Source organism: Pseudophryne corroboree, chromosome 6 (assembly GCF_028390025.1).
Source record: "Pseudophryne corroboree isolate aPseCor3 chromosome 6, aPseCor3.hap2, whole genome shotgun sequence".
Lineage (NCBI taxonomy): Eukaryota > Metazoa > Chordata > Amphibia > Anura > Myobatrachidae > Pseudophryne > Pseudophryne corroboree.
Window position 1 is genome coordinate 558,621,796 of NC_086449.1, and position 14,682 is coordinate 558,636,477.

General features: G+C 45.3%; 1 protein-coding gene across 1 annotated transcript in view; it reads right to left on the minus strand.

Annotated features, from left to right (window-relative positions):
* LOC134934622 (dynein axonemal heavy chain 3-like) overlaps positions 1-12,983 on the minus strand; it is a 1,803,147-nt gene extending 1,790,164 nt beyond the window's left edge. The window contains exons 1-2 of the mRNA XM_063930015.1: positions 12,975-12,983; positions 11,909-12,000 (exon numbers count right to left, since the gene is read on the minus strand). Of these exons, the coding sequence (XP_063786085.1) occupies positions 11,909-12,000; positions 12,975-12,983 (101 nt within the window). The remainder of the gene's footprint in view (positions 1-11,908; positions 12,001-12,974) is intronic.
* Positions 12,984-14,682: the final 1,699 nt, after the last annotated feature.

A 14,682-nucleotide genomic window follows, 5' to 3' on the forward strand; every position in this document is an offset into this window, starting at 1 on the left:
TATTATTTTTAGTCCTAAAATTTGCACCGAGGTCGCTGTGTGAGTAAGATAAGCGACCCTAGTGGCCGACACAAACACCGGGCCCATCTAGGAGTGGCACTGCAGTGTCACGCAGGATGTCCCTTCCAAAAAACCCTCCCCAAACAGCACATGACGCAAAGAAAAAAAGAGGCGCAATGAGGTAGCTGACTGTGTGAGAAAGATAAGCGACCCTAGTGGCCGACACAAACACCGGGCCCATCTAGGAGTGGCACTGCAGTGTCACGCAGGATGTCCCTTCCAAAAAACCCTCCCCAATCAGCACATGATGCAAAGAAAAAGAAAAGAAAAAAGAGGTGCAAGATGGAATTATCCTTGGGCCCTCCCACCCACCCTTATGTTGTATAAACAAAACAGGACATGCACACTTTAACCAACCCATCATTTCAGTGACAGGGTCTGCCACACGACTGTGACTGATATGACGGGTTGGTTTGGACCCCCCCCAAAAAAGAAGCAATTAATCTCTCCTTGCACAAACTGGCTCTACAGAGGCAAGATGTCCACCTCATCTTCACCCTCCGATATATCACCGTGTACATCCCCCTCCTCACAGATCATCAATTCGTCCCCACTGGAATCCACCATCTCAGCTCCCTGTGTACTTTGTGGAGGCAATTGCTGCTGGTCAATGTCTCCGCGGAGGAATTGATTATAATTCATTTTAATGAACATCATCTTCTCCACATTTTCTGGATGTAACCTCGTACGCCGATTGCTGACAAGGTGAGCGGCGGCACTAAACACTCTTTCGGAGTACACACTTGTGGGAGGGCAACTTAGGTAGAATAAAGCCAGTTTGTGCAAGGGCCTCCAAATTGCCTCTTTTTCCTGCCAGTATAAGTACGGACTGTGTGACGTGCCTACTTGGATGCGGTCACTCATATAATCCTCCACCATTCTATCAATGTTGAGAGAATCATATGCAGTGACAGTAGACGACATGTCCGTAATCGTTGTCAGGTCCTTCAGTCCGGACCAGATGTCAGCATCAGCAGTCGCTCCAGACTGCCCTGCATCACCGCCAGCGGGTGGGCTCGGAATTCTGAGCCTTTTCCTCGCACCCCCAGTTGCGGGAGAATGTGAAGGAGGAGATGTTGACAGGTCGCGTTCCGCTTGACTTGACAATTTTGTCACCAGCAGGTCTTTCAACCCCAGCAGACCTGTGTCTGCCGGAAAGAGAGATCCAAGGTAGGCTTTAAATCTAGGATCGAGCACGGTGGCCAAAATGTAGTGCTCTGATTTCAACAGATTGACCACCCGTGAATCCTTGTTAAGCGAATTAAGGGCTGCATCCACAAGTCCCACATGCCTAGCGGAATCGCTCCGTGTTAGCTCCTTCTTCAATGCCTCCAGCTTCTTCTGCAAAAGCCTGATGAGGGGAATGACCTGACTCAGGCTGGCAGTGTCTGAACTGACTTCACGTGTGGCAAGTTCAAAGGGCATCAGAACCTTGCACAACGTTGAAATCATTCTCCACTGCACTTGAGACAGGTGCATTCCATCTCCTATATCATGCTCAATTGTATAGGCTTGAATGGCCTTTTGCTGCTCCTCCAACCTCTGAAGCATATAGAGGGTTGAATTCCACCTCGTTACCACTTCTTGCTTCAGATGATGGCAGGGCAGGTTCAGTAGTTTTTGGTGGTGCTCCAGTCTTCTGTACATGGTGCCTGTACGCCGAAAGTGTCCCGCAATTTTTCTGGCCACCGACAGCATCTCTTGCACGCCCCTGTCGTTTTTTAAAAAATTCTGCACCACCAAATTCAAGGTATGTGCAAAACATGGTACGTGCTGGAATTTGCCCATATTTAATGCACACACAATATTGCTGGCGTTGTCCGATGCCACAAATCCACAGGAGAGTCCAATTGGGGTAAGCCATTCCGCGATGATCTTCCTCAGTTGCCGTAAGAGGTTTTCAGCTGTGTGCGTATTCTGGAAAGCGGTGATACAAAGCGTAGCCTGCCTAGGAAAGAGTTGGCGTTTGCGAGATGCTGCTACTGGTGCCGCCGCTGCTGTTCTTGCGGCGGGAGTCCATACATCTACCCAGTGGGCTGTCACAGTCATATAGTCCTGACCCTGCCCTGCTCCACTTGTCCACATGTCCGTGGTAAAGTGGACATTGGGTACAACTGCATTTTTTAGGACACTGGTGAGTCTTTTTCTGACGTCCGTGTACATTCTCGGTATCGCCTGCCTAGAGAAGTGGAACCTAGATGGTATTTGGTAACGGGGGCACACTGCCTCAATAAATTGTCTAGTTCCCTGTGAACTAACGGCGGATACCGGACGCACGTCTAACACCAACATAGTTGTCAAGGACTCAGTTATCCGCTTTGCAGTAGGATGACTGCTGTGATATTTCATCTTCCTCGCAAAGGACTGTTGAACAGTCAATTGCTTACTGGAAGTAGTACAAGTGGGCTTACGACTTCCCCTCTGGGATGACCATCGACTCCCAGCGGCAACAACAGCAGCGCCAGCAGCAGTAGGCGTTACACGCAAGGATGCATCGGAGGAATCACAGGCAGGAGAGGACTCGTCAGACTTGCCAGTGACATGGCCTGCAGGACTATTGGCATTCCTGGGGAAGGAGGAAATTGACACTGAGGGAGTTGGTGGGGTGGTTTGCGTGAGCTTGGTTACAAGAGGAAGGGATTTACTGGTCAGTGGACTGCTTCCGCTGTCACCCAAAGTTTTTGAACTTGTCACTGACTTATTATGAATGCGCTGCAGGTGACGTATAAGGGAGGATGTTCCGAGGTGGTTAACGTCCTTACCCCTACTTATTACAGCTTGACAAAGGGAACACACGGCTTGACACCTGTTGTCCGCATTTCTGGTGAAATACCTCCACACCGAAGAGCTGATTTTTTTGGTATTTTCACCTGGCATGTCAACGGCCATATTCCTCCCACGGACAACAGGTGTCTCCCCGGGTGCCTGACTTAAACAAACCACCTCACCATCAGAATCCTCCTGGTCAATTTCCTCCCCAGCGCCAGCAACACCCATATCCTCCTCATCCTGGTGTACTTCAACACTGACATCTTCAATCTGACTATCAGGAACTGGACTGCGGGTGCTCCTTCCAGCACTTGCAGGGGGCATGCAAATAGTGGAAGGCGCATGCTCTTCACGTCCAGTGTTGGGAAGGTCAGGCATCGCAAACGACACAATTGGACTCTCCTTGTGGATTTGGGATTTCAAAGAACGCACAGTTCTTTGCGGTGCTTTTTCCAGCTTGAGTCTTTTCAGTTTTCTAGCGAGAGGCTGAGTGCTTCCATCCTCATGTGAAGCTGAACCACTAGCCATGAACATAGGCCAGGGCCTCAGCCGTTCCTTGCCACTCCGTGTGGTAAATGGCATATTGGCAAGTTTACGCTTCTCCTCCGACAATTTTATTTTAGGTTTTGGAGTCCTTTTTTTTCTGATATTTGGTGTTTTGGATTTGACATGCTCTGTACTATGACATTGGGCATCGGCCTTGGCAGACGACGTTGCTGGCATTTCATCGTCTCGGCCATGACTAGTGGCAGCAGCTTCAGCACGAGGTGGAAGTGGATCTTGATCTTTCCCTAATTTTGGAACCTCAACTTTTTTGTTCTCCATATTTTATAGGCAGAACTAAAAGGCACCTCAGGTAAACAATGGAGATGGATGGATTGGATACTAGTATACAATTATGGACGGACTGCCACGGTTAGGTGGTATAAAAAAACCACGGTTAGGTGGTATATATTATAATAATAATACAATTATGGATGGACGGACTGCCTGCCGACTGCCGACACAGAGGTAGCCACAGCCGTGAACTACCGCACTGTACACTGGTTGATAAAGAGATAGTAGTATACTCGTAACAACTAGTATGACACTATGACGACGGTATAAAGAATGAAAAAAAAACCACGGTTAGGTGGTATATATTATAATAATAATACAATTATGGATGGACGGACTGCCTGCCGAGTGCCGACACAGAGGTAGCCACAGCCGTGAACTACCGCACTGTACACTGGTTGATAAAGAGATAGTAGTATACTCGTAACAACTAGTATGACACTATGACGACGGTATAAAGAAAGAAAAAAAAATACCACAGTTAGGTGGTATATATTATAATAATAATACAATTATGGATGGACGGACTGCCTGCCGACTGCCGACACAGAGGTAGCCACAGCCGTGAACTACCGCACTGTACACTGGTTGATAAAGAGATAGTAGTATACTCGTAACAACTAGTATGACACTATGACGACGGTATAAAGAAAGAAAAAAAAATACCACAGTTAGGTGGTATATATTATAATAATAATACAATTATGGATGGACGGACTGCCTGCCGACTGCCGACACAGAGGTAGCCACAGCCGTGAACTACCGCACTGTACACTGGTTGATAAAGAGATAGTAGTATACTCGTAACAACTAGTATGACACTATGACGACGGTATAAAGAATGAAAAAAAAACCACGGTTAGGTGGTATATATTATAATAATAATACAATTATGGATGGACGGACTGCCTGCCGACTGCCGACACAGAGGTAGCCACAGCCGTGAACTACCGCACTGTACACTGGTTGATAAAGAGATAGTAGTATACTCGTAACAACTAGTATGACACTATGACGAAGGTATAAAGAATGAAAAAAAAACCACGGTTAGGTGGTATATATTATAATAATAATACAATTATGGATGGACGGACTGCCTGCCGACTGCCGACACAGAGGTAGCCACAGCCGTGAACTACCGCACTGTACACTGGTTGATAAAGAGATAGTAGTATACTCGTAACAACTAGTATGACACTATGACGGTATAAAGAATGAAAAAAAAACCACGGTTAGGTGGTATATATTATAATAATAATACAATTATGGATGGACGGACTGCCTGCCGACTGCCGACACAGAGGTAGCCACAGCCGTGAACTACCGCACTGTACACTGGTTGATAAAGAGATAGTAGTATACTCGTAACAACTAGTATGACACTATGACGACGGTATAAAGAAAGAAAAAAAAATACCACGGTTAGGTGGTATATATTGTAATACAATTATGGATGGACGGACTGCCTGCCGAGTTCCGACTGCCGACACAGAGGTAGCCACAGCCGTGAACTACCGCACTGTACTGTGTCTGCTGCTAATATAGACTGGTTGATAAAGAGATAGTATACAATACATACAACAATATACTACTATACTGGTGGTCAGGCACTGGTCACCACTAGTCACACTGGCAGTGGCACTCCTGCAGCAAAAGTGTGCACTGTTTAATTTTAAATTAATATAATATTATGTACTCCTGGGGGCTCCTGCTATAACAACCTGCAGTGCTCCCCAGTCTCCCCCACAATTATTATAAGCTTTGCCTTTTATACATTGATGTGCAGCACACTGGGCTGAGCTGAGTGCACACAGACTGAGTCACACTGTGTGACTGGCTGCTGCTGTGTATCGTTTTTTTTCAGGCAGAGAACGGATATAGCAGAGAACGGATATATTATATTAAAATAAATAAAAGTTAACTAACAACAACTGCACTGGTCACTGTGGTAAACTCTGTCTGACTCTGCACAATCTCTCCCTCTCTTCTAATCTAATTTCTAATGGAGAGGACGCCAGCCACGTCCTCTCCCTATCAATCTCAATGCACGTGTGAAAATGGCGGCGACGCGCGGCTCCTTATATAGAATCCGAGTCTCGCGAGAATCCGACAGCGTCATGATGACGTTCGGGCGCGCTCGGGTTAACCGAGCAAGGCGGGAGGATCCGAGTCTGCTCGGACCCGTAAAAAAAACATGAAGTTCGTGCGGGTTCGGTTTCAGAGAAACCGAACCCGCTCATCTCTAATTATTATGTGGAATTATGTGAATTATAGGCATTACTAATGTGGGGCATATGTGTCAGGTGCATTATTATGTGGAATTATGTGTATTATGGGCATTACTAATGTGGGGCATATGTGTCAGGTGCATTATTGTGTGGAATTATGTGTATTATGGGCATTACTAATGTGGGGCATATGTGTCAGGTGCATTATTGTGTGAAATTATGTGTATTCTGGGCATTACTAATGTGGGGCATATGTGTCAGGTGCATTATCATGTGGAATTATGTGTATTATGGGCATTACTGTGTGGCATTATGCAGGGTTGAGCTTGCCCACAGGGCACCCCCCCGGTGGGCCGCACTGCCTGAGTGTTGCTGGGTCAGAAGCAGAACTAGCGGCGGTGCTAGGGGGCACCACACAAAATTTTGCCTATGGCATCAAATTGGCTAGGGCTGGCTCTGCCTGCAGTGGTAGCACAGAAAAATAATGTGTGTTTGTTAGTATAACTCTGTAAAGCTGTGGATCACTGGAAGCAGTGTGTCCTAACAAGCATCTTTCTGTCATTTCATGCGAATAACTATTTGTGGACGAATACGTAAAAAAACGTTTTTCAACAGTTGAATTTCATTTCTATTCCTTCTGGGAGGTAGAAAAAGAACAAGCTGACAGCAATGTGTCAAGCAGCAACCTCAGTTGACATTGCTCCTTAAAGTTTTAAGAGAGGTGAAATACGCATTTAAAATCCAGCATGAAGATGCTGTAAAAACAGAAAATATACCATAATAAAAGCTTCACGGCCAAGTCCATATTTGATAGCAAATGACAAACAGATCATCAACAGCAAGTTTAGATGATTGGCAACATTCTGACTGTAAGTAATTGTTAGAACAACTTGACACTGTAAGGTGAGCATTAAAGGGACAGTGATGGTAAAATATGAGACACTGGGTACCATCACCTAATGTGTAACCATGTCTCTTCCAGATTTTTCTTTTTTCACACCACAGGTAGCCAAACATTTTTTCATCTTTGTAAGATGTGCCAGGCATAATTGTTTCTGTGAAAGATCACACTTTCTGTTATTACCATAATCAAGTACACATCTCTAATTTATGGGGATTATATGGAAAAATAAACAGGTAAAAAGATCTATAAGAGAGATACGAAGTCAACCTCAGAGTGCAAGTTAGCTCCCCATAAATCTCTGAAGCTCTTAAGTGTAGTAATTGACTGCATTAAAAAATATAAACTGCTGTTAAGTAATGGCCATGCAAATAAAGGGGAGACATCTCTATAAATCATAGTGATAGCAGTCAAATTGTTAACAGCTTCTAAGCGCTTCAAATTTCTGCTTTTAAGGTAAAATTATTATTTTTTTGCATAAGAAATCAAACAACCCTCAGTATATAGTATGTTTCAATGTGTATAAACCGGCATTACATATTATTGCATTATAGAACTGCAGAGCGCTGCTGAAGCTCTTATCTAAGAAAGACAAGTAAAGACAGCATACATAATAGGGAGTTCCTAGAGATGCATGATGGAACCTAAGGGCCACACAATTAAAAGAGCATGGCCAAAATATAATGTATTTATTATTGACAGTTATTTATATAGCGCACACATATTTCGCAGCGTTTTTACAGAGCATATTTGGCTTTTCACGTCAGCACCTGCCCCAGTGGAGCTTACAATGTATATTCCCGACCACGGCCCTCATTCCGAGTTGTTCGCTCGTTCTTTTTCATCGCATCGCAGTGAAAATCCGCTTAGTACGCATGCGCAAAGTTCGCACTGCGACTGCGCCAAGTAACTTTACTATGAAGAAAGTATTTTTACTCACGGCTTTTTCTTCGCTCCGGCGATCGTAATGTGATTGACAGGAAATGGGTGTTACTGGGCGGAAACACGGCGTTTCAGGGGCGTGTGGCTGAAAACGCTACCGTTTCCGGAAAAAACGCAGGAGTGGCCGGAGAAACGGTGGGAGTGCCTGGGCGAACGCTGGGTGTGTTTGTGACGTCAACCAGGAACGACAAGCACTGAACTGATCGCACAGGCAGAGTAAGTCTGGAGCTACTCTGAAACTGCTAAGTAGTTAGTAATCGCAATATTGCGAATACATCGGTCGCAATTTTAAGAAGCTAAGATTCACTCCCAGTAGGCGGCGGCTTAGCGTGTGTAACTCTGCTAAATTCGCCTTGCGACCGATCAACTCGGAATGAGGGCCCACATGTACACGCACACACATTCACGCTAGGGTTCATTCATCAGCCAAGTAACCTACCAGTTTATTTTTGGATATGGGAGAAAACTGGAGTACCTGGAGGAAACCCACACAAGCATGGGAAGTATATAAAAACTCCCCACAGTTAGGGCCATAGTGAAAATTTAACCCATGACCTCAGTGCTGTGAGGCAGTAATGCTAACCATTGCACCATCCAGACAGGGCCAGTTCTGGGGCTTTGTGCGCCCTGGGCGGCAATGGGGGCGTGGCTTCGTACAGGGGGCGTGGTCATTTACGCCCCCTGAACAGACTACTGTAGCGCTCTGAAATGTGCCCCCCGCTGCCGCTGTGAAAGGAAACTACAGTTTCCCTTCGTGGAGAGGTCCTTTAATGTGCGGTGCGCGATGACGTCATCGCGCACCGCACAGCAAAGGTCCTCTCCACAAAGGGAAACTAGACGCGTAGCAGCAGCGGATCTTGCACAGTAGCAGCGGATCTTGCCCTGGTGCGGCGCCCTCCGGATGGCGCCAGCGCCCTCCGGAAGGCAGCGCCCCGGGCAAAAGTCCTGCTTGCCCGTGGCAAGATCCGCTACTGCATCCAGAGTTATATTATGAAAATGGAGAATTATATATAAAAACTTGAAAAATGAGAATGAGTGAGTGATGCATGTGCTTCTTTATCTCACTGTGGGTGGGATAAACTAAAGGGAACATGTGGGCAAAACTCAGAAAACTGACATTTTGGAATTTGGCCTCATTCCAGAGCTTTGACCCCATCTTTATGGGCTTCTCTCCGCAATTCCCACTGAGAAGAATCCAATCAAATTTCTTCCAGCTTCAGGATAGCTGTCCTTTACATTTTGTAGGTATATACCAGTGTTATTTACACTGGTATGTTCACAGATAAGAGGTGGGATGTACTGCAACTTGGATGTGATGCTTAGTACATCCTGACCTCGATGACTAGAACCTCTCTCTCACAGGGGCATAATTATTAATATTTGCAAATATCTAATTTTTAGAATGGAAGGCCTTGTGGGACTACCATACTCTCTACACATAGGAAGCTTTAAATTGAGACAGTGAAAATAAAAAAAATAAAAATGCAAGTGCAGATTTTATTTTTCTATTTGTAACTATGTAGGGTCTAAGGTCCGCTAAAATTCTCACCATCCTGCACATTACCACTTTACAGAAAGTACAACTTGCTAGCTTGCAAAGTTCATAGAGGTATGCTCTTTTGTAAAGGAACCTGTTCCACATGTTGGGGGTCATTCCGAGTTGTTCGCTCTGTATTTTTCTTCGCATCGCAGCGATTTTCCGCTAACTGCGCATGCGCAATGTTCGCACTGCGACTGCGCCAAGTAAATTTGCTATGCAGTTAGGTATTTTACTCACGGCATTACAAGGTTTTTTCTTCGTTCTGGTGATCGTAGTGTGATTGACAGGAAGTGGGTGTTTCTGGGCGGAAACAGGCCGTTTTATGGGAGTGTGTGAAAAAACGATACCGTTTCTGGGAAAAACGCGGGAGTGGCTGGAGAAACGGAGGAGTGTCTGGGCGAACGCTGGGTGTGTTTATAACGTCAAACCAGGAACGACAAGCACTGAACTGATCGCAGATGCCGAGTAAGTTTGAAGCTACTCAGAAACTGCTAAGAAGTGTCTATTCGCAATTTTGCTAATCTTTCGTTCGCAATTTTGAAAAGCTAAGATTCACTCCCAGTAGGCGGCGGCTTAGCGTGTGCAAAGCTGCTAAAAGCAGCTTGTGAGCGAACAACTCGGAATGACCACCATTTTTTGATAAGTTAAAATTATATTGGTACTATATAGTGGTGGTGGCATAGGTGTCGGAACGTGGTGGTGTGGGTCAAGAGAGCAACTCACCCCCCTCCCCCCACACACACACACACACACACAAATTGAGAGGTGCCAGTCAATGCTCTTGGGACAGCAGCTCTCTTTGATTGTCGCAAGCCCACAAAGGATACATAATTCGCATATAACAAGCAATAGTCTGCCCAAAACAAAAGTGCAGTTTATGTAACACAGTACTTCAGACATATGCAGGCCCAACAATGATCACAACAAGCCATTTACAGATGTAGCCAACCTCAATCTTGCTGTGATGTGTATGCAGGGGCATACACATTATGGCAAGCTGCAGTCTATGCTGTGCTGCAACTAGTCGCAGCTGGTGTTTGCTCCATAGAAGTCTATGGCAGTGCGTGCACACTAGTCATACCAGAGCCTAAGGCATTTGGTATGCTTAGGGGCACCAGCAGCTTCTGCTGATTAAAATGATATGTGGCATGCCTATATTCTGTGTGTGACTGCGGCTGTATCTCCAAACGAAATGCTACATTGCAGTGTATTCATGGAAATCACTGTAATGTAGCACTTCTATGCAGATACAGCCACAGTCGCACACAGAATATAGGCATGCTGCATATCATTTTAATCAGCAGAAGCTGCTTGAGCATCCTAGACACATAGCAATGCAAATAATATGATGCATTTTCATAAACAAAAGGCACCCAACGTTAGCAGAGCTCACAACTGACTCATGCCAGGCATCTCCTGCAGAACTAGCAGCGGTGCTAGTGGGCACCAGCCAAAATCTTGCCTAGGGCATCATATTGGTTAGGGCCAGCTCTGAGTCATACCATCCATGCCGCGTTGCGTACGTATCGTGGAATTGATGAGCGTGGCTACATCTGTACCAGATTCTCTCTCTGGTGCGAAGATTGAGCACTCAGATCCACAGACTCCCACACAGCAGACTTGGTAAGAAAATCTACTGCAACTGGGCATGTGCCGCAGCTCCATTATGCCCTTTATACTGCATGTAGTGGCCACTGGCTAAGTTGTAAGGAAGGGGGGTTTCCGGGCAACTGGAAACCCCCTGTGTTTGCCTATGCTGCTCCTCTTATAATGTTTAGTGCACAGGTTTGTATGCATGATATAATCATCAACGGCAGCCATTATTTATATACTGGATAAAGGGTTTTCAGATCGAAGATCAACAATTGCATTAGTTTATACTACAAGCCAAAATCGATAACAAAGTAAAAGCCACTGTTCCCATAAGTCATTTTATAACCTACAATCATTTTTTAAAGTTGTGATGCTTTTCAGTCAGGCATTGTTTTAAACCCTGGCATCTTTCATTGCCACTCACGTTTAAACACGTAATCATTCTAATTCAACCTAACATTATAAACTGGTTGCCAATAGTTACGCATTGCCCAAAACAGATTTCTCTTCTACTGTATTACATTTATTCAGATATTATTTTCTTCTCTTTCTAACATTGTACACGTAATTGCCAGGTTTACGTTTACTGGAAGAAAAGATATCTTGGCAAAGATGAACTGCGGTTTTGAAACACTTCACCAAGGAAACTAAAGGAGTTGCATGCTGTGTCATAGCCAGGGCTGACTAGGAGAACACAATAGGGGTGTTGCAGGAAATTTTTATTACAACAAGGCATGAAAAATAAAACGGCTTTGGTTTTGGTACAGAGACTATGTTACTTGCCAGCCATTGTTAAATAGCCACATAATTAGCTAGACTGCAGGTACTGTGTACTAATCCCACACCACAAAACATGATATATACACAATAGAAAATAAACTGTAGATTAGAGGAGATATAATATCTAATGAGCTACCTTAACTGGAGCTTGATAACAGTATACATCTTTAATCGGAACACAACAAATTTAATGGAAATAAAATAGTGATCAAAGCTTATATTCATAATAATAATAATGATGATAATGTTTCTACCTACCTCACATGTCTGTGGAATTTCTCCTCCTTAAAAGGAACAGCGTGAGTAAAGGCACCATGCTGCAGTATTTTGGGTTTCTCACTTCCTCCAGTCTGTAAGAGTAAAATACTCCATGTTAAAGTGACCCATAACTTGGAAATACAGTGTCTTTGAAAATATTTAATTGCTTACAAAATACACTCAATAGAATGGGATTTTTTTTTATGAAGGGTATAGATAGTAGAGATGAGCGCCGGAAATTTTTCGGGTTTTGTGTTTTGGTTTTGGGTTCGGTTCCGCGGCCGTGTTTTGGGTTCGACCGCGTTTTGGCAAAACCTCACCGAATTTTTTTTGTCGGATTCGGGTGTGTTTTGGATTCGGGTGTTTTTTTAAAAAAACCCTAAAAAACAGCTTAAATCATAGAATTTGGGGGTAATTTTGATCCCAAAGTATTATTAACCTCAAAAAACATAATTTACACTCATTTTCAGCCTATTCTGAACACATCACACCTCACAATATTATTTTTAGTCCTAAAATTTGCACCGAGGTCGCTGTGTGAGTAAGATAAGCGACCCTAGTGGCCGACACAAACACCGGGCCCATCTAGGAGTGGCACTGCAGTGTCACGCAGGATGGCCCTTCCAAAAAACCCTCCCCAAACAGCACATGACGCAAAGAAAAAAAGAGGCGCAATGAGGTAGCTGTGTGAGTAAGATTAGCGACCCTAGTGGCCGACACAAACACCGGGCCCATCTAGGAGTGGCACTGCAGTGTCACGCAGGATGTCCCTTCCAAAAAACCCTCCCCAATCAGCACATGATGCAAAGAAAAAGAAAAGAAAAAAGAGGTGCAAGATGGAATTATCCTTGGGCCCTCCCACCCACCCTTATGTTGTATAAACAAAACAGGACATGCACACTTTAACCAACCCATCATTTCAGTGACAGGGTCTGCCACACGACTGTGACTGATATGACGGGTTGGTTTGGACCCCCCCCAAAAAAGAAGCAATTAATCTCTCCTTGCACAAACTGGCTCTACAGAGGCAAGATGTCCACCTCATCTTCACCCTCCGATATATCACCGTGTACATCCCCCTCCTCACAGATTATCAATTCGTCCCCACTGGAATCCACCATCTCAGCTCCCTGTGTACTTTGTGGAGGCAATTGCTGCTGGTCAATGTCTCCGCGGAGGAATTGATTATAATTCATTTTAATGAACATCATCTTCTCCACATTTTCTGGATGTAACCTCGTACGCCGATTGCTGACAAGGTGAGCGGCGGCACTAAACACTCTTTCGGAGTACACACTTGTGGGAGGGCAACTTAGGTAGAATAAAGCCAGTTTGTGCAAGGGCCTCCAAATTGCCTCTTTTTCCTGCCAGTATAAGTACGGACTGTGTGACGTGCCTACTTGGATGCGGTCACTCATATAATCCTCCACCATTCTATCAATGTTGAGAGAATCATATGCAGTGACAGTAGACGACATGTCCGTAATCGTTGTCAGGTCCTTCAGTCCGGACCAGATGTCAGCATCAGCAGTCGCTCCAGACTGCCCTGCATCACCGCCAGCGGGTGGGCTCGGAATTCTGAGCCTTTTCCTCGCACCCCCAGTTGCGGGAGAATGTGAAGGAGGAGATGTTGACAGGTCGCGTTCCGCTTGACTTGACAATTTTGTCACCAGCAGGTCTTTCAACCCCAGCAGACCTGTGTCTGCCGGAAAGAGAGATCCAAGGTAGGCTTTAAATCTAGGATCGAGCACGGTGGCCAAAATGTAGTGCTCTGATTTCAACAGATTGACCACCCGTGAATCCTTGTTAAGCGAATTAAGGGCTGCATCCACAAGTCCCACATGCCTAGCGGAATCGCTCCGTGTTAGCTCCTTCTTCAATGCCTCCAGCTTCTTCTGCAAAAGCCTGATGAGGGGAATGACCTGACTCAGGCTGGCAGTGTCTGAACTGACTTCACGTGTGGCAAGTTCAAAGGGCATCAGAACCTTGCACAACGTTGAAATCATTCTCCACTGCACTTGAGACAGGTGCATTCCACCTACTATATCGTGCTCAATTGTATAGGCTTGAATGGCCTTTTGCTGCTCCTCCAACCTCTGAAGCATATAGAGGGTTGAATTCCACCTCGTTACCACTTCTTGCTTCAGATGATGGCAGGGCAGGTTCAGTAGTTTTTGGTGGTGCTCCAGTTTTCTGTACGTGGTGCCTGTACGCCGAAAGTGTCCCGCAATTCTTCTGGCCACCGACAGCATCTCTTGCACGCCCCTGTCGTTTTTTAAAAAATTCTGCACCACCAAATTCAAGGTATGTGCAAAACATGGGACGTGCTGGAATTGGCCCAGATTTAATGCACACACAATATTGCTGGCGTTGTCCGATGCCACAAATCCACAGGAGAGTCCAATTGGGGTAAGCCATTCCGCGATGATCTTCCTCAGTTGCCGTAAGAGGTTTTCAGCTGTGTGCGTATTCTGGAAAGCGGTGATACAAAGCGTAGCCTGCCTAGGAAAGAGTTGGCGTTTGCGAGATGCTGCTACTGGTGCCGCCGCTGCTGTTCTTGCGGCGGGAGTCCATACATCTACCCAGTGGGCTGTCACAGTCATATAGTCCTGACCCTGCCCTGCTCCACTTGTCCACATGTCCGTGGTTAAGTGGACATTGGGTACAGCTGCATTTTTTAGGACACTGGTGACTCTTTTTCTGAGGTCTGTGTACATTTTCGGTATCGCCTGCCTAGAGAAATGGAACCTAGATGGTATTTGGTACCGGGGACA